At 38.9% G+C, this 18,529-nt stretch overlaps 2 protein-coding genes across 4 annotated transcripts in view; one reads left to right on the top strand and one right to left on the bottom strand.

The window, feature by feature from the left end:
- Window positions 1-1,268: 1,268 nt before the first annotated feature.
- TAF1D (TATA-box binding protein associated factor, RNA polymerase I subunit D) lies at window positions 1,269-16,834 on the bottom strand. 2 transcript variants are annotated; one of them, XM_063457399.1, is made up of 6 exons: window positions 16,694-16,834; window positions 12,802-13,132; window positions 12,367-12,697; window positions 4,368-4,543; window positions 2,524-2,578; window positions 1,269-1,825 (listed from the first exon to the last, which is right to left on the bottom strand). In XM_063457399.1, exons 2-6 carry the CDS (start codon window positions 12,984-12,986, stop codon window positions 1,751-1,753), a joined length of 822 nt encoding a protein of 273 aa, XP_063313469.1. In that variant the 5' UTR covers window positions 12,987-13,132; window positions 16,694-16,834; the 3' UTR covers window positions 1,269-1,750. The 2 variants fall into 2 exon arrangements, with proteins under 2 accessions (XP_063313469.1, XP_063313468.1); XM_063457398.1 differs by lacking the exon at window positions 16,694-16,834 and adding an exon at window positions 16,105-16,301.
- Window positions 16,835-16,893: 59 nt separating this feature from the next.
- Window positions 16,894-18,529, top strand: part of C1H11orf54 (chromosome 1 C11orf54 homolog) — a 41,817-nt gene continuing 40,181 nt past the window's right edge. The window contains exon 1 of one of the 2 annotated variants that reach the window (XM_063457396.1): window positions 16,894-16,968. The gene's annotated coding sequence lies outside the window, so the exon portion shown is untranslated. Of the gene's footprint in view, window positions 16,994-18,529 lie in introns of both variants that reach the window. The other variant, XM_063457397.1, reaches the window with a different exon arrangement.

Below are 18,529 nucleotides of genomic sequence, written 5' to 3'. Positions count from 1 at the left end.
AGGGAATCAACAGTAAAGGAGGAGACTATATTTAAAAGAAGAAAAACTACCACAACAAGAGGACAGTGTCTTAAATTAGAGGGGCAAAGGTTTAAAAATAATGTCAGGAAGTATTACCTTACTGAGAGGGTAGTGGATGCATGGAATAGCCTTCCAGCTAAAGTGGTAGTGGTTAAAGGGACACTCCATGCACCCAGACCACTTCTGCCCATTGGAGTGGTCTAGGTGCCAACTCCCACTACTCCTAACCCTGCAACTGTAATTATTGCAGTTTATTATAAACTGCAATAATTACATTGCAGGGTTAACTCCTCCTCTAGTGGCTGTCTTCTAGACAGCCACTAGAAGGCACTTCCTGGTTTCAAGCAAGGATTTTCCTTGCTCCAGCATCGCTCATTTCCCCATAGGAAAGCATTGAAATTCGTTTTCAATGCTTTACTATGGGGAGACCTAATGCGCATTAGGTCTCCCCAGCCAGTGGGCGGGATCAGTCTCGCCCGCCGGCAGACGGAATCAGAGGGAGGAGCGGCGCGGAGGAGGAGACAGCGACAAGGGACATCGCCGCTGCCTCAGGTAAGTGACTGAAGGGGTTTTCACCCCTTCAGTAACCGGGGATTGGTGGGTGGGAGAGGGTACCTCCAGTGCCAGGAAAACGGATTGTTTTCCTGGCACTGGAGTTTCCCTTTAACACAGTTAAGGAGTTTAAGCATGCGTGGGATAGGCCTAAGGCTATCCTAACTATAAGATAAGGCCAGAAACTAATGAAAGTATTTAGAAAATTAGGCAGACTAGATGGGCCCAATGGTTCTTATCTGCAGTCACTTTTTATGTACGTCCGCGGTCCTTAAGGAGTTAAACATTTTGTATTATGCTGTTCCTATGCCCTTTTTTCGTATAGTCTAACTGTTTCCTTAGATGTGTTTTATTTAAAGTAGGGATGTCAGCTTCTGAAGTCTTTTCATATTTGCAAAGAGCCTCAATGGTGACATAGTCAGTTGGTGGGTAGTTATCCGTATTAGATGTCACCTACAGGAGCTATCATCTACAACTTTCAGCTTCTGGTGCCTCATTCCCACAGCTGTTGCTAGCTAGGGCTGTAGAAAGTGATAACATCTTGACGGCAGTAGCCCTGCATTTTATCAAGCAAAAGATTAAATATAACACAAAGTAATCCCTTTAACTTTAAACTGCGTTGGAATTTCAACTTCTCACTATTACATAAAGGTGAATTTTTATGTTATGCACTCCACACAAGTTTTAAGGTTGCAGTTATTTACTACCTCTCATTTATTTACAAATACTGCTGTATTTGGTCATTTTTAAGTATTCTTACAGCTTTTGAGCTTATGGGGATTATGTTATAAAACAACTTACGTATATCTCAAAAGGTTTTAAACGTTCCTATTATTTAAAAGGGTATTTAGCATTCCTGGTTTGTCTTTTATATTTTATTCACTGCAGCATGTCCTCCAAAATAGTTCCCTAAAGTTTATTTTCATACATTTAAATTTGTCACATTTAACCAATTGAGAATGTTGTCACGCCATGAAATGTTAATCCACACTACAGCGGGCTCCCAAGACTTCAAGGTAGTATTTTTTTTTTAATAAAGACTTTCTTTTTTTTCTTTAAAGGTGGTAGAATTAGGATTCCAAAATCGATTTGGAGTGTTTGAGTGAACTGAATGATTAACGCATTAACCAACAGATGATGATGATGGAGAGGAGGAGGTGTCAAGCAATCCTTCATATCAAAAACAAACATCATCTAGATCGATTGTACTCGTCCATGTTCCTGTACAGCTCAAAATGAAACAGTTGTTGTCCTATTGAAAGAAAAAAATTACAAAAAAATTCATATTCCTTCATATAACATTTACACAATTTTAATATGTTGGACAATTTATTTTATGAGAAAACAGGGGGCTGGCTGCACTCACCTGAATATGAATAAGTAGGGTGCTGCCGGGAGCCAGTTTATACAATAAAAACAGAAGATCCCTTAAACAGCAACTTCAGTGCTGACAGATTTAGAGAACTCTAGATGGAACCCCCCCCTCGCCCCCCCCAAGTAAGTAGCTCATGAAGCATACACTATGCTGGTAGTGTATGACCTGCCAAAGATGGGGTACATTGACGTTGTGGCAGGCTTATGCAATATATGATCATATAATGTAACTAAACCCCCATTCTTTTTTTCCCCATGGATTAGGAGTTTAAAAAAAAACAAAAAACAACCAAAAAAAAAAAAAACAACCAAACAAAAAAAAAAAAACACTAACTAAATCTGTCAGCACTGAAGTTGCTGTTTAGGGGATAACGGAGTGCGCTGGATCTTTTGTTTTTATTGGACAATTTATATTTTTGACAATTAAGCACTTATTACCTATTTATAAATATACAAAATAATTTCAACAAAGAAAAAAAATAAACATAGAAGCAAAAACAGGCAATAATGGTGAAAGAATGTGAAATTAACTTGGAGCCAGCTTTTAAAGGTGAAGAAATAGAAAGTTTCACTAACCACAATTCTGGCATCATCTTCTTCTGGTTCTTCTTGATCACAGTTAGCATTTTCACTACAAAACATTTAAATGAATTCATATTTAGCACTTACATTTTCTGGTTTAAGTTACTACTTGCTTAAATATAAACTGTCACTTCTGAAGATAAATAATTAATTATTTATCTGTTATATTTAAAACAAACAAACAAAAAAAACTCTCAATGGAGGAACTGTGAAAGGTTGAGAGAAGTACATAGTTTTAGTTGCAATTAGGATTACTCATGATCATAAACTCTGTCCTTTATTCTTTACAGTCAACATAGAGAAGGAATGCAAAGAAAAGAAGAAATTAAGCAAATGTTTATATTTCTCCTTGTCATTTGCATTATGTGCCGCGCCTGTGCTGTCACTTGCCAAATCTTTAAAATAAATTTAAAAGAAAATGGAGCATCACATGAAAATAAGGTCAATAGAAGTTATAGGCAATTTTTAAAAAATATTTTTTATTTAAAAATGTAATTGCCACAGAAGTGAAGGCTCCACATTAATTATAGTATGGTATTTTTTTTTATTTTTTTTTTAACGTTCATGCAATACTTATGTAAACAGAAAAAAAAATGGCATATGCATACTCTACACATGGCGTGAACATTAAAAATATCAATATGTCAGTAATACCTTAAAGGAACAATCCAAGTATCATATCCATTACAGCACCTTTAAGAAATGCCCTGGCTCCCCCATTATAAGTGTTCAAAACAGTTTTCAACAGTTTACGTCTTACCCTGGATTTGCCAGGTGCTGCTCCGCACCTCCACTACTAATGCCAGAGACCCAGAGATTCCTTAGCAGGGACTTCCTGCCAAGTTAGCTCCCTTGTACGGATGATCTCACCGACACAGACTGGAGTTGTGGTAGAGGACCACCTCACCTCAGTGGTGTATCCTGATTTTGTGCTGCCCTAGGCACACACTCATACTAACAGGCAAACACACACACAGTCAGAGACACACACACTAACAGACAGACAGACACACACACACTTTTTTTTTTAATTTAACCTCCCCCCAGCTTCCTTACCTTTGGGAATGCTGGGGGGTTCTCTTTCTTCCTGGTGGTCCAGTGGCTGCTGGGCAGGCGGGCAGCTGGCGAAGGAGCACTTCGCTCAGCTCTCTCTCACGCCGCAGTGTAATGCCGGGAACCGGAAGATGACGTCATATTTCGGCTCCCAGCCTCACTCTGCGGCGTGCGAGGGAGCTAAGCAGACAGCTCAGAGGAAGTGCTCCCTCGCCAGCCCAGCATGTCAGTTAGCCGCAAGGCTAACAAGACATTTGCTCTGGGCATTTGGGGGCGGCGTTTTTTGCCGCCCCCTGGAAAATGCCGCCCAAGGCAAATGCCTTGCTTGCCTCGTGGCTAAAACGTCCCTGCCTCACCTGTTTCACTATTAGGGGAGCAGGAAGGGGGCCCAATAATTTAACTATACTTTTAAAAACACTCCAGAATTACATATAAAAGGTTTTTATTATTAACACTCAATAAAAAAAGAATCATTTACTGCACATATAACTAGGATATGATAGGGAAGCAAATATTACTGCTGTCAGACTCTATATAAAATTAAAAGTAGGACACAAAATTTGGTTTAGAAGTGTTTCCTATTTATATGCAAGCATTTATGAGCCAACATTTCTTATTTCACTTTATGCACTTATATTGCTGATAGTGAACAGTATCACAACAATAGCAACGCAAAGAATTCTTTTTTTTACACTGAACTGGAATGTAGTTACCCCCTCATTTTCTTATTTTGTGCTATACAATTCTAACATGTGCTTTCAAAGATAATTACAGCTACAGCTTACTCAGGCTCAGAGATGGGGGAAATGGGTCCTTCATCATCTAGATATTTGTATTTTCTGAATGCAAAACTATCATCATCCAAATCTTCTGTGACATTCATGCTCTTTAGTGAATTGTGCAAAGAACGCTCAGACTTGAGTTTCTCTACGTGATGAAGAAATCCACCTAGAACAAATTGCTTTAAAACAAGAAGTACATGTTTATAAAGTAGGTTCGAAGTAGCTTACATTAGTTTTACAAGATTACATTAAATGGTCAACAGAACACTTGGGCAAAAACGTGTTTCTCCCATACATAAACAAATCGATTTGTCTGAAGCAAAAGTCTTTTAGTACACACCTGATTAGTCGGGGGAATAAATGGACGGACCGATTTGCTTGCGTGTTTCAAAGGATTTTGATACAGGACAAATTTACTAATTTATGGAGGACATCAACAATTGGGGTGCGGTGACGCAAGTATGGTAAATTATGCTTCCCTGATGCTGTCCCCCGTGGGTGCAGCAATCCTCTTTCCTCAGCTCCTGGAGCACCATCCATCAGTAGCCCATGTCAGTGCTAAACTCTTGCACATACACCGCCTTTTGTTACGTTTTGTCACAGTAGGGTTTTATCAGAAGACAAAATAGTCCCTACTTAGTCTTATGTTATAATTTGACTGCATTGAAATTACAATGCAGGCTCTATTATCCAGCAAAGATGTTATCTTTTGTGAAATGCTCAACATTTCTTTTCTGTTGATAAAGCTACTTTCCCACAATATGCACCTGAGAATTAACAAATGCCAGCACCTGTATTATTACTTTTATCTGTAAAACACCAACATTTTCAGCATGGAAACACTTTTATGCAAAGTGTACAGCAAAAAGGCCTATGAGCTTACAATCTAGAAGAGAGATTTGGAAGGGAGACAAAAGTTAGCAGGGATTGCTTTAAATCTACAAGTTGCCAAAATAATCACAAATGACTAGAAAGTGTAGGACCCACCGATATTGGCATACTGTGAAGTAGTGGTGGGCTTAACACAATATGGCAAAATGGTGGAACTGAATCTCCATATTAGTTTGCTGAGATAGGGGATATTAAGTAGCCTTATAAATCTAAAAATGTAATTTTATGTATGCGCTGTTTCTTAATCTGTATGATGTACAAATTACTAATAACTCCTCACAGCAAACTAAACCATCGGTGGTATTAGAGATCCAAAACCAGAAATGGTGTTGCGCTACAATATTATTGCATACACATGGTCAGTTTCATATCTCACCCAAAAACAATTTTCATAAAACCATCTGAAAAAACTATATGCAAACAAATATAGTGCAGACCATCTGATATCCTATAGACTGTAAGCTCGTTTGAGCAGGGTCCTATTTAACCTATTGTACCTGTAAGTTTTCTTGTAATTGTCCAATTTATAGTTAAATTGTAAAGCTCTACGGAATCTGTTGGCACTATATAAATGGCAATAATAATAATAATAATAATAATAATAATAATAATAATAATTTATTAATTATTATTATTATAACATTTCTAGTTTTGCACACTTATAAAAAAGTTGGGAGTTTGCACTCCAAGAGCCTGGGAACTTTACAGGTGGACAAACAGGGAAAGAATATATGATAAAACAATTGATTACTTGTCAAACAAATTTTTATTTATTTATTAACATGCCCCTCTAACTTTCAATGTGTGGGTAAGACAACTAGACAAGTGCACACAAAAGTGGGGGAACAGGTCCGCAATATTAGAAGAGGTTTTAAAAAACACCCATTATCCCCCCACTTTATTTAGAAGCATCAACGAGATCCCAGCCAACTAACCATAGGCGTGCGCACGGGGTGTGCCGGGTGTGCCTGGGCACACCCTAATCCCCGCGGCACGCCTATGTATTGAGACCGGCAGGGGAGATCTCAGGATCCCCCATCTCGGCTCATGCAGAGCCGGCGCTATCCGAGCGCCGGCTCTGCTCTCAGCCTCCCCTCACCGGCTCACAGGCAGTGAGGGAGGCAGGAGAGGACCGGCGGAGCTATTGCCAGCAGCTCCGCCGGGCTCCTCTCGCGAGATCTGAGTGTTGCCACGGCAACACGCAGATCTCGCGTGAGTGAACTCTAGCCCTGCGGGGCTAGAGTTCACTCTCCACTGGACCACCAGGGATGGATGGCAGCAGCAGGATCCCCCCTCCCAGGCATAAGGTAAAAAGGGAGGGGGGATATCAAGTAATGTACCCCCACCTCCACCCCCCACAATCACCCACACACATACACAGCACCCACAGACATACACAGCACCAACACACATACACAGCACCAACACACATGCACAGCACCCACACACATGCACAGCACCCACACACATGCACAGCACCCACACACATGCACAGCACCCACACACACACACAGCACCCACCCACCCACATACACAGCACCAACACACACACAGCACCCTCACACACATTACACAAACAGCACCCTCACACTCACACAGCACACTAACAGTACCCTCACAAACACAAACAGGACCCTAACAAACACACACACACACAAACAGCACCCTCACACACAGTACATTTACAGCACCCTCACAAGTGCACGCACACACAAACAGCACCCTGACACACAGTACATTCACAGCACCCTCACAAGCACGCACACACAAACACCCTCACCCACATAGTACACTACCAGCACCCTCACATCACACTAACAGCACCCTCACACAGCACACACACAGCTTTGTGTGTGTGTGTATATATATATATATACATCCATACATATACATATATATATATATATACACACACACATACATATATATATATATATATATATACACGCCGCGTGTGCTTGTGCTTTAGGGTGCACACCCTAATGCAAAAGGCTGCGCACGCCTATGCAACTAACCTTTTTAGGGATAGAGAGTATTAAAGGGACACAATAGTCACCAGAACAACTACAGCTTATTGAATTTGTTCTGGTAAGTGGAATTATTACCTTCAGGCTTTTTGCTGTAAACACTGTATTTTCAGAGAAAATGCAGTGTTTATAATACATCCTAGTGATAACGTCACTGGCCACTCCTCAGATGGCTGTTAGAGATCCTTCCTTAGTCATTGCTGCATAAAATGCATCCAAACATTCAGTGTCTCCTCCCTCTGCATGCAGACACTGAACTTTCCTCATAGAGATTCATTGATTCAATTCATCTCTATGAGGAGATGCTGATTGGCCAGGGCTGTGGTTGAATCATGCTGGCTCTACCCCTGATCTGCCTCCTTGTCAGTCTCAGCCAATCCTATGGAGAAGCATTGTGATTGGATCAGGCTACCACTTCTGATGATGTCAGCAGACTGCTTTTTTTTTTTTTTTAGGCAAACAGCATGCAGATCTACAGCTTCAGGCTTGAATACATTTCTATATTTAGGGAGGCATGAGGGGCTAGATGGTGGTTTTAACCCTATAGGGCCAGGAATATATGTTTGTGTTCCTGACCCTATAGTGATCCTTTAAGAAGGACTGGGGGGGGGGGGGGGGGGGGGGAAGATTTGTAACAAGCTTATCTTATGATCTATGATCTATCCTCTTAAGATTTTTATTGGCAGTTTATCAAGTAGTTTTAATTAAGAATAATCTGAATACGATTAATTTATAATTCCATTTGAATAAGAGATTCTGCAAAGTCAGAGATCCAAATTTTGAAAATGTAATCCATTTTTGGGTTAGATGTGATTAATATAGTGAATAAAACTCTTAACAATAGAATATATGAGTATTTCATAAGTTTAAAAAAAAATGTATTTGGTACCTAAAGCATTTTTGATTTAGGCAATAATCCCTTTTCATTATAACAATGTTTTGGTCTTCCTTTTTCTTTCCTCTCTATATAAAAGCTATTTTTGGGGTAAAATTTTAAGCACATAGAGAATATCCTAATATAAGATTGGGCATTTTTATAAAACAGCATTTAGTAGACAATCTTTAGATTGCTTGAAAGCCTATAAAAATATATGGAGGATAAGATGTACGTATGTGGTATACAATTAAAACATATTCTGGGTTTTGGAATATTATAAAATGTGCCTGTTTTGATAATAATGAATAAATATATGATTGTTTCCCAATATTAAACTTTATTGTTTTGATGGATAATATATATGAACTCTGGTATACAACTGTGAGGACTTTGAAAAACTTTCGCCAGTTAGATAGAATGTGGGACGAGAGAGACACACGATTTGTATATCTTTGGATTTGGTTTACGAATTCCGCCAATCAGGAGCGAGTGGAGGCAGAGTTACAGGCGTAAATAGATGGCAAGCAGCACAGAGAGGACGTCTGAGGAAGCCCAGGACACATGGGTGAAACGTGTTATGTCACGAGGGGGCGGAGCCAGGATCCGTGACATGGAAGCAACAGGAACGATTTAATTTTAACAAAAAGCGCCTGTGGGAATTTGTGTATTACAAGCCCAAATCTTACTGAATAAGCAGTTTTTTTTTTATTCTTTATTTTGTTGTGCATAGGAGATTACAACATTGCTTGTATAGCCACAACAGCTCTAACAAGCGCGGTGGTCATAGAGTGATAAGCGTATTTGTGGCACAAAAATAACTTGCACATTTTTTGGTTAATTAGACGTTTCATAAGATTGCTAACAAGTTTAGCGTGAGAATAGTGAAAGTAGAGAGACATAAGCTTAATATCGAGTAGAAATTTTAGCAAGTATGTGCCATGAGGAACAGTGCACTTTTTAAGCATATGTGAGAGAGTAGTATCTTACCGGCACATTTTTTAATAAGGACGGGTGGTCCAGAATATAGGTATACAATGCTAGGTAAGAATTCTGGCTAGTGCGGTTAAGTTTTGTAGCAGTAGTATGGGTAAACAAGCTAGTCAAACATTTAGTCTCGCGTACAGTGTTGACAATAGTAATCAACAGTTGCTAGTGTAAGCTGCTTAGAGACATTTAGAAGCATACGTTTCAACAATTTAGACAGATTCAAATAATCCAGTATACATTCGTGAGAGTTCAAATGGGGCACAGAGGGCTGTGTGACATATGACATTTTTTTTCAGATGGTTTTATGAAAATAGTTTTTTGGTAAGTTATGAAACTGACCATGTGTATGCAATAATATTTTAGCGCAACACCATTTCTGGTTTTCAATATTTTACATCACAAATTTAGGTGATTGCTGCTGGTTTTATCACTTTTATGATTTTGTCTGTTGCACAATATATCCGAATCTTTAGCGCTGTCCACATTTTTGGTTACTTTTATCAGTGGTATAAAATGCAGACATGTTAAATCCCATACTGTTAGTAAATGACCCTATATATATTTAAGTGTCTTTAAAAAGAGTATTGCTGCAGACACATGTGATTGTCTCACACTTAATCAGGTAAAAAGCATTCCAGCATACCTCCTTCAAGTAATAGAGTAACCATTTAAGGCAACTGTAAAAGATTACTATCATCATTAACCACTGCAGCCCACTGTAGTGGTTCTGATTCTAGGAGTACCCTGGGACCTTCCCCTGGTAATGGATCAAACCATTTTGCAGCAGTTTGCTTCTTGCCTTGGTCCAACACATGCACAGAGGCAAATATCATGGCTGGCTGACCAAGCATCTGGTTCCTGCAGAGCTGAAAAAGCTGGATGTCAATCCTGCTGTATATACACTGGCTGAAAATTTCAGCTTAAAGTCCTCAGCCAATGAATGAACATAAAATATGCACAGGATTGACATTAGCGCTTCCAGACGAGGAGTTACTGAAAAAAAATGCACAAACTGCACAGGACTTACTGAAAAAACTGCACAAAACAAAGCACTCCTAGTGCTTGAAATAGCCCTTCATATCACAGCAGTAACATTTACCTTACTAGTTCTTGCTAATCAAGCTGTTGGGAAACTGCCAACTCACTCCAGGTAGAAACTACTGGGTTTAAATGAAATCCAAATAACAGAAGCCAAGAGAGGGTTTTTGCATAAAGATGTATCCAAAATAATCAAATGTTCAATGCCAACAGTAACATTTTATTAACAGCAGTTTTCTGTTAAGACCTTCTCTACGTTAGTGTTACTCCAGCTACCATGACCACTTCAGTGATTTGAAGTGACCATGAAGGTAGGAGTCAGTATCTGCAGTGTTTGAGAGTGAGAGACAGCCTACAGTACACACATGCGTTTTGAGCTGGCAAAATAGACCAATCACAGGCTTCTCCCTTTACACACCCAGTGGATTTGTATTAGATATGTAGAAGAAAAGCTACGGTTTACATAAACATGAAGCCAAAATAAACAAATATCCCTTAATAACTTGTGGGATAGAGTAAGTAAAGTAAGTTTTACATTGGGAAAAATGGAAAGCAATGATTATGCAACTTATCCCTCACAAAATTCGCTATGAGAAGCCTGTGATTGGACCACGCAAGGCCCTGTGACATCAGAGGTGGTGCATGGAAGACAGCGCTGGACTCAAAGGAAAGTAAAAATCTTTTATAGGCAGGTTATACTGCAAATGGAGGGGAGACCTTCTTCATAGTGCGCAATAGGGCATATTACTCAGAAAAGCCCCCCCTTTCAAAAATGGTTGGAGTAACTCGTTAATATACTGAATGCGTGACTGCTGTAGCAGGAAGGAACACATTGCTACTACTGCTTTTTTTCTACTACATAAGGAACCATAGGGGCGGATTATAAACGTGTCATGTCCTGGAAAGTGGTCTTAAGATGTAAAATGAGTGCAGTCACCAATGAAATGTGCTGCCTACATCCACAGGGTTTCATTGTGATTCTCCCACTTTTAATACTTCTGACCACTATTTGTAATACAAACAGTTTTTAAACATAATTTCAAAATATATTTTATAGTTAATCTGTTATGACAGGTTTCTCTTTAACACCCCCACCCAAAGTCTATGGATATATAATTTATCATAGAGATAGTGAATGTTTAATGTTGTTTTCATTTTAAAAGTTAAGCGTAATAAATATGGCAATCTTTTAAACGGTTTGGTGTTTTTGGACTATTGTATTGTCCTTTGCATTACTAAGAGATGCATTGCAAGGCTCACTTTTAAAAGATATCAGTGCTCTACAGAGTCCACCCACAAGGATGCAGTGTGTGCGCGCGCGTGTGTAGTGGTGCAGTGTGTGACAAGTGGCCAAAATGGAGATCCCCATTTGTTGTACAAGTCCCAGAATGCAGGGGATCTACAATTTGCTCATCCTTGCAGGATTGTATTTAGCATTTTTTTTAGATTGGCAGTATCTCTTGTTTTTCTATCCAATATATGGCACAGTGGGGAAGGCCAAAGGAGAGAGAGAAGCAATCCAATTTTCTTGTGAACATTTTTACATTATTTATTTTTCACTTAGATGAGGGTGTGGTTATATTAAAGGGACACTTCGGCCTATTGGAGTTGTCTGAGTGCCAACTCCCACTACCCTTAACCCTGCAACTGTAAATATTGCAGTTTTCATAAACTACAATATTTACATTGCAGGGTTAACTCCTCCTCTAGTGGCTATCTACTTGACAGTCACTAGAGTGAACTTCCTGGTCTATAGCACCTCCAGCGTCGCTAAAATCCCCATAGGAAAGCATGGAAAGCATTTTCAATGCTTTCCTATGGGGAGGTCTAATGCGCGTGCGCGGCATTGCCACGCATGCGCATTAGGTCTCATCCCGCCGGCGGCGGTGCATGCGCAATCGGTCTCCCCCCGTCGGCTGACGTCCCCCCACCGAGGGACATCGGCGGTGGTCTCAGGTAAGTCACTGAAGGGGTTTTCACCCCTTCAGCAACATGGGATGGGGGGTGGGAGGGCGAGGGGACCTGCAGTGCCAGGAAAACGATTTGTTTTTCTGGCACTGGAGTGTCCCTTTAAGTTTAATTTCACACACACTTCCAATTATTTGCTATAAATGTTGATGTACCAGCTATAGACATCTAGGAGAAGGAAAAGCACACAAAGAAAAAGACCCTGAAATCTTACCTCATATGCAAAAGACATCCTGAAGGACAAGTGTTTTCTATGTTTAAAAGGAAACTTAATTCCTTTGTGTAGCATCCGTTTTCTATACGCTTTCTTATTCTTGGGTGTTTTTCTTGGTTGTGGACGATACTTTCCTGCTTTGCCGATCTTTCTTTTTCTCTTTCCAAAATGTTTTTGAAAAATCTCATGGAGAGTAAGCTTCTTTGTTGGTGGAACATAGTCTGATGAGTCATCAGAAGATATGTAAGATAATCTTGGTGCTGGTTTCTTTCCCCCTCTTCGAGTAGGCATGCATGTCACCTCAGTTTGGAATAAGGACCCAGAGTCATCACTGATGGACACAGCAAAAAAAAAAAAAAATATAACAACAAAATAATACTATATAGTATTTTTCAGTGCAGTGGAAAAAGAGGTAACAATTAAAAAAGTGCTTACCTTTCCACTGTGCTGCAGTCATCCTTATTAGTGGAATTTTCTGAATCACTGAAAAGCTCTGGACTTGGTGGAATATCTTGATCAACACCTTCAGCTGTATTTTCTTGTTGGGATAGGTGATTAAGTTGCGCTACATTTGGAACTGAAATATCAGTAACTGCACCATGAGTCTTGTTGTATTCCATATCAAGGGCACAGGTGGAAGATGTGCACAATAATCACTGTATATATGTTTTAAAGTAACGCAACTGTATATGTTAAACAAACAAGAAATACACTTTAAAGCATTGCAAGCATATTTCACGAATGATGACTTGTCTCTTCATGTCCTCTGTCAAATGAAAGAAAATAAATACGTAAGACAAATTGAAAAATAGATGGAAAGCCAAAAAGAAAAAAAAATACCCCCAACGAGAGCAATGGATTAAAAAGTCCCTACCTTTGATTAACATTTAAAACTTTATTAATAGACACTCATCAACAAAAATTAAATATATCAAAGCAGTAGATTGGTGAGGCTAACTTACTATATAATTAAATCTATGATTTGCATTGGATATGTAGAAGAAATGCTACGGTTTACATAAACATTAAGCCAAAGTAGATAAACTCCACTCTATAACTTGTGGGATAGAGCAAATAAATGTAAGTAGGCTAGGTATCTGACAATCTTGGTGCTGGTTACTCCATTATCTTCGTCCTCCCCTCAATCAACTGCATGCTTGCCTTACAACACCAACACTCAAAAGTGACAAAGTAGTGGAATTCAAATAAATTATAACAAGGTGCCCATTTGATTGAGGTGAAATGATAGGTTACTGTAGGAATGCCCAAGTTACTTGACTGCTCCTTTGAGAATATAAGCATAGTAAGGGAGTTTATTATCACACACCGGTTTATCCTGCTCCTTATTCTAGACTATACGTCTCCCTCTTTGGAGTTGAAGTTGTAAATGGATAATACTTGGACATAGATGTACATGATTGTGTTAAAGGTAAGTTAATTATTGCCTAATTCTGTTATACATATAATTGGGTCTTAAGGTAGCATTTTAGGAATGGAAGTATTTTGTAATGGACATATCGCTAAGCATTGCTTTCCCTTTTTCCCAATGTAAGACTGTAGTCATTTACTTACCCTAATGCACAAGTTAGTGATGGGTATTTATCTATTTATTTTGGCTTGATGTTTATGTAAACAGTAGTATTCCTTCTACGTATCCAATGCAAATGCATGGATTTAATTCTATAATAAAGATAGCCTCAATCTAATCTTTAATTTATTTCATTTTTTTTTCTAATTCAGAAAAATACATGACCAAAACACTGAAAAGTCAAAACTGTGATTAAAAATGTAACTTAAGAAATTTGAAGTAATTTTGGGATCAAGGAGAAATGCATTAAAAGAAGATCATATTCCAAATAGTTTTAACTGGAAGACCTGATAACCTAAAACACAACACTGTTTTCTAAAATTATGGAACGTTGTTATGAAAGATGTTTTTTTGTATTGACAAATATACTGATCTATTTTAAAAATGCTAATATTTTATTTGCTTTAACCCCTTAAGGACACATGATATGTGTGACATGTCATGATTCCCTTTTATTCCAGAAGTTTGGTCCTTAAGGGGTTAACAGCAATGGACGACAGCCTAATAAACTGTCTCATGGCCTGACTGTCACGGTGCAGGGTGTTCGTATCGGCGTAATTGTGCCTGATCGGTGCAGCCACGCCGATACTTCAGACAAAAGTAAATCACATTAGCAGGGCAGTCGCGCCAAAAGGGAAAATTAAACTCACCTGGATCGCGGTGGCCCAATCCTCCCAGAAGACGGGTCCCGGCTGGTGTGGCATTCAAAGGGATGCCGGGGTCCTGTTCTTACTGATAAAGGGCACATTGCCCACATTAAAGATGACGCCGGCGTGTGTGAGATCACGATGTCGACGCACATGAACGTTTTGGGGTCAAAGCCCATGTACTGAACAATCACAGCACTGAGAGGCATATTCAAACTCTTTTCTCAGTGCCCTGTCGTGGTTTCCACTTGTTGGTTGTCAGAGTGTGTTCTTGGTATATTTTCTAGTTTTTGACTTCGGCTTACGTTTTGACAATCCCTACTTCTGGTATCCTGACCCTCGGCTAGTGTATTCGTATTGTCTCATTCTGTATCCCCGACCTCTGCTTGTTATTTTGGACATTCTCTTACATTATGTCCAGCCATTCTAAGGCCCAGTATACGTGTTACCATAGTTTTGCGTGTTGGGTCATACAGTAGTCGTGACATTGACTTGCAATTATTCCTATTGCCATCTGAACTATTTGTTATATTAAGTTTGGTAGTGGGACTTGCTCCTTGTCACATGTTCATAATATGCCAAGCCAGATTAGAGGGAGAGCCTAAAACTCAGTTATACTGATATTTCACAATCTCCACGTGCAGACATGGGTGTTTTAAAATGGATCCATGTTCTGATAAAAAAAAAAATGTTGCCAAGCTTGAAAGAACAGTCTAGACGTGCTTAACTGCTTTATGTGTCCAGAGTTTCATTTTTTTTCAACAGTTCAAACCACTTTACCTGCACAAATGGATATCTTTATGTTGAAGGGCAGCACATGAAAATGTTTCCCTGTAGTATGTGAAATAAATATTCTGCAAAATCCATTGATGATTGATGTGACACTCTATTTTTCATAACCACTCAAGTTTCCTGTAGTGTTTATGGTGTATAAATTGTTTATTGTGCCATCCCACTGTTTAATGGCAAAATATCATGAACTGAAAACAAAATGAGTATAGCCAATCAGGGGCTATAGTTAAGCTGGTGAATTTATGTTTGCCGATGCTGCAATTGGAGCCTTGCATATGAAAACAGCACCCATTCTAAGAAAAGGCATGGTTTATATCTTTCAGTTTCCACAACTACATCATCAGACATGCAGTAACTAAGGGATATGGACTAGAAAAGAGTCCTCTACTGAATAATTTTGACATCTGTCATCAGCATCATGAAAAGGTATGCTGCCAGGTCTAGGAGAAGCACTGGATTGGCGGATTGCGGCAACTGCCATTTACAGCTGTGTGTTTTCATTGCTTCTTATCGGATTGGACCACTGTCTTCAGTCTTGGAGACAGAGGACTGGAATGCAGCGAGAATACCCTTCTAGCTGTAATAATGTTATCTGGGGACTTTGCCAAATTCACAAAGATCCTCTCCTCCTCCGCCCCCCCCCCTCCAATAATGAAATCACCCCTGGGGGACTGGTGGCTGGGGTGGCAGGTAAAGGTGTGTTCTACTTACCTGAACCTGTCCCTCATGGGAGCGGCAATCTTCCTCCAGCGGATCCTTTTCAGGAGTAGACAACATTGCTGTACTCTCGCCCAAAGTACAGCATTGAAGTCTATTGAAGATCTTGTGATCCTCAATATAAAGAAAAAACAAAGTCTTGCAGTCCTCACTGGTGACTGCCGTCAGGATTGACACGGTAGCTTTGACTGGAGGGGGCACTTTAAAATACCAAAACAGATAACTTGGGTGGTGGGGTAGGCAATATTCTAACCATAAAAACCACACTGAATTGACAAAAAAATGCTGTTTTTGTATTTTTTGAGTGGTCCTAAAAAGCTCTTAGGACATACACATCATCTATGATGTATTTATATATATATATATATATATATATAGACTTCCTAATTTGTTTTGTCAGCGTTCAAGTTGTCAGTAATATAAATTAATAGGATGTTTTTTATTTATATATATATATATATATATATACACATCCTATTAATATTACTGACAACTTGAACGCTGACAAAACAAATTAGGAAGTCTCGTTTCATAAACCATAATATCGTCTGACAATGAAAATTTAGCAATGAAAAGAACGTACCTTACTACTTATTAGTTAGCAGAAGCATCCGAATACCTGCAAATCAAAACAATCCCCTAACAACCGGAACACACTCCGCACGCGCTATTTTCCTTTGCCTGCACCAATATGGCTGCGGCGTGTGTTCGGAGACGTAGTGGTTAAACCAAGAAGGCGGCGACTCGATGACGTTTATCCGATACCAGTAACTTCATTCCCTGAAGCTTTAGGATTACTTTGTATCAACTGTTTGGTTGGGAGAACGTGAAGGGCGGTAAATAGAACGTTCTCTGCTGGTGAGCTGCCCTTTTATGTAAATATGTAACTCAATATTCTGGCAGACTTTTTTTATTTTATTGCTTGTGGGCCTATGAAACGCATATTGCGTCTTAGAGTTTTGCAGTTAATGTCCAGTTTAATATAATAAATATCATATTCACACGCGATGGTTTTATAAACTAGGTAAGATTAGTTAATATATGCCGTATATAAAAATGTTAATGGAGAAGTGTGCTTTCTAAACCTCCATAGGCTGTGATTAAGGGCTAACAGAAATATATATATTTACACATTAACCCCTTAAGGACGGAGCCAAATGTACAAGTTGTGAACTAAACAAAATGTAAACAAAACCTGGCATTTGCGCTATATGTCTGTCCAACCGTAATTCTCCTCTTTCATATGAAATGCATCCCCCCTTATTATATATCATTTTATTCAGGGGAAACAGGGCTTTCATTTAATATCAAATATTTAGCTATGAAACATAATTTAATATGAAAAAAATTGGAGAAAATAAGACATTTTATTTTTTTTGTTCTACATGACATTTTAACTGTCAACGTCATAATACTGTTAATAAAATACACATATTTATATTCAGCAAAGTCTCTCGTGTAAAACAGTACCCCCTATGTACAGTTTTTATGGTGTTTTGTGAAGTTACAGGGTCAAATATAGCACGTTACATTTGAAATTTAAATTCGCCAGATTGGTTACGTTGCCTTTGAGACTGTATAGTAGCCCAGGAAATAAATTTACACCCATAATGGCATACCATTTGCAATAGTAGACGACCCAAGGTATTGCAAATGGGGTATGTCCAGTCTTTTTTAGTAGCCATTTGGTCACAAACACTGGCCAAAGTTAGCGTTAGTATTTGTTGTGTGTGAAAAATGCAAAAAAGGACAATTTTGGCCAGTGTTTGTGACTAAGTGGCTACTATAAAGACTGGACATACACCGTTTGCAATACCTTGGGTTGTCTACTATTGCAAATGGTATGCCATCATAGGGGTAATTTTCATTCTTGGGCTACCACAGGGTCACAAAGGCAACGTACCCAATCTGGAAAATTTTAATGTGAAAAAAATGAAACACAAGCCTTATATTTGACGCTGTAACTTTTGAAAACACCATAAAACCTGTACATGAGGGGTACTGTTGTACTCGGGAGACTTCGCTGAACACAAATATTTGTGTTTCAAAACAGTAAAACGTATCGCAGCAATAATATCGTCCGTGTAAGTGCTGTTTGTGAGTGAAAAATGCAAAAAAACGTCACTTTTACTGGCGATATCATCGTTGTAATACATTTTACTGTTTTAAAACACAAATATTTGTGTTCAGCGAAGTCCCCCAAGTAGAACAGTACCCCCCATGTACAGGTTTTATGGTGTCTTGGAAAGTTATAGGGTTAAATATTGTGCTAGCAAATTAAATTCCCTTTACTTTTGGCATGGGTTGTCAGGCAGGTCCCGCTAATTGTAATTAATTAAGATACCCAATTATGTAGAAATTACATAAATATATATGTAGAATTAATATATGTATATATATACGTATGTGAATATATATG

This window comes from Pelobates fuscus, chromosome 1 (assembly GCF_036172605.1).
Source record: "Pelobates fuscus isolate aPelFus1 chromosome 1, aPelFus1.pri, whole genome shotgun sequence".
Lineage (NCBI taxonomy): Eukaryota > Metazoa > Chordata > Amphibia > Anura > Pelobatidae > Pelobates > Pelobates fuscus.
Note: the sequence above shows the minus strand (reverse complement) of the source record. Positions and strands in the feature narration are given on the sequence as shown.

Bases quoted from the DNA above. Each gene is read 5' to 3' on its own strand.
- TAF1D (XM_063457399.1), bottom strand. From the start codon at position 12,986: ATGGAATACAACAAGACTCATGGTGCAGTTACTGATATTTCAGTTCCA. The intron at 12,698-12,801 runs GTAAGCACTTTT...TGTGTCCATCAG, and splicing joins GACTGCAGCACAGTGGAAAG to TGATGACTCTGGGTCCTTAT. The intron at 1,826-2,523 runs GTTAGTGAAACT...TTCTTTCAATAG, and splicing joins AAGATGATGCCAGAATTGTG to GACAACAACTGTTTCATTTT.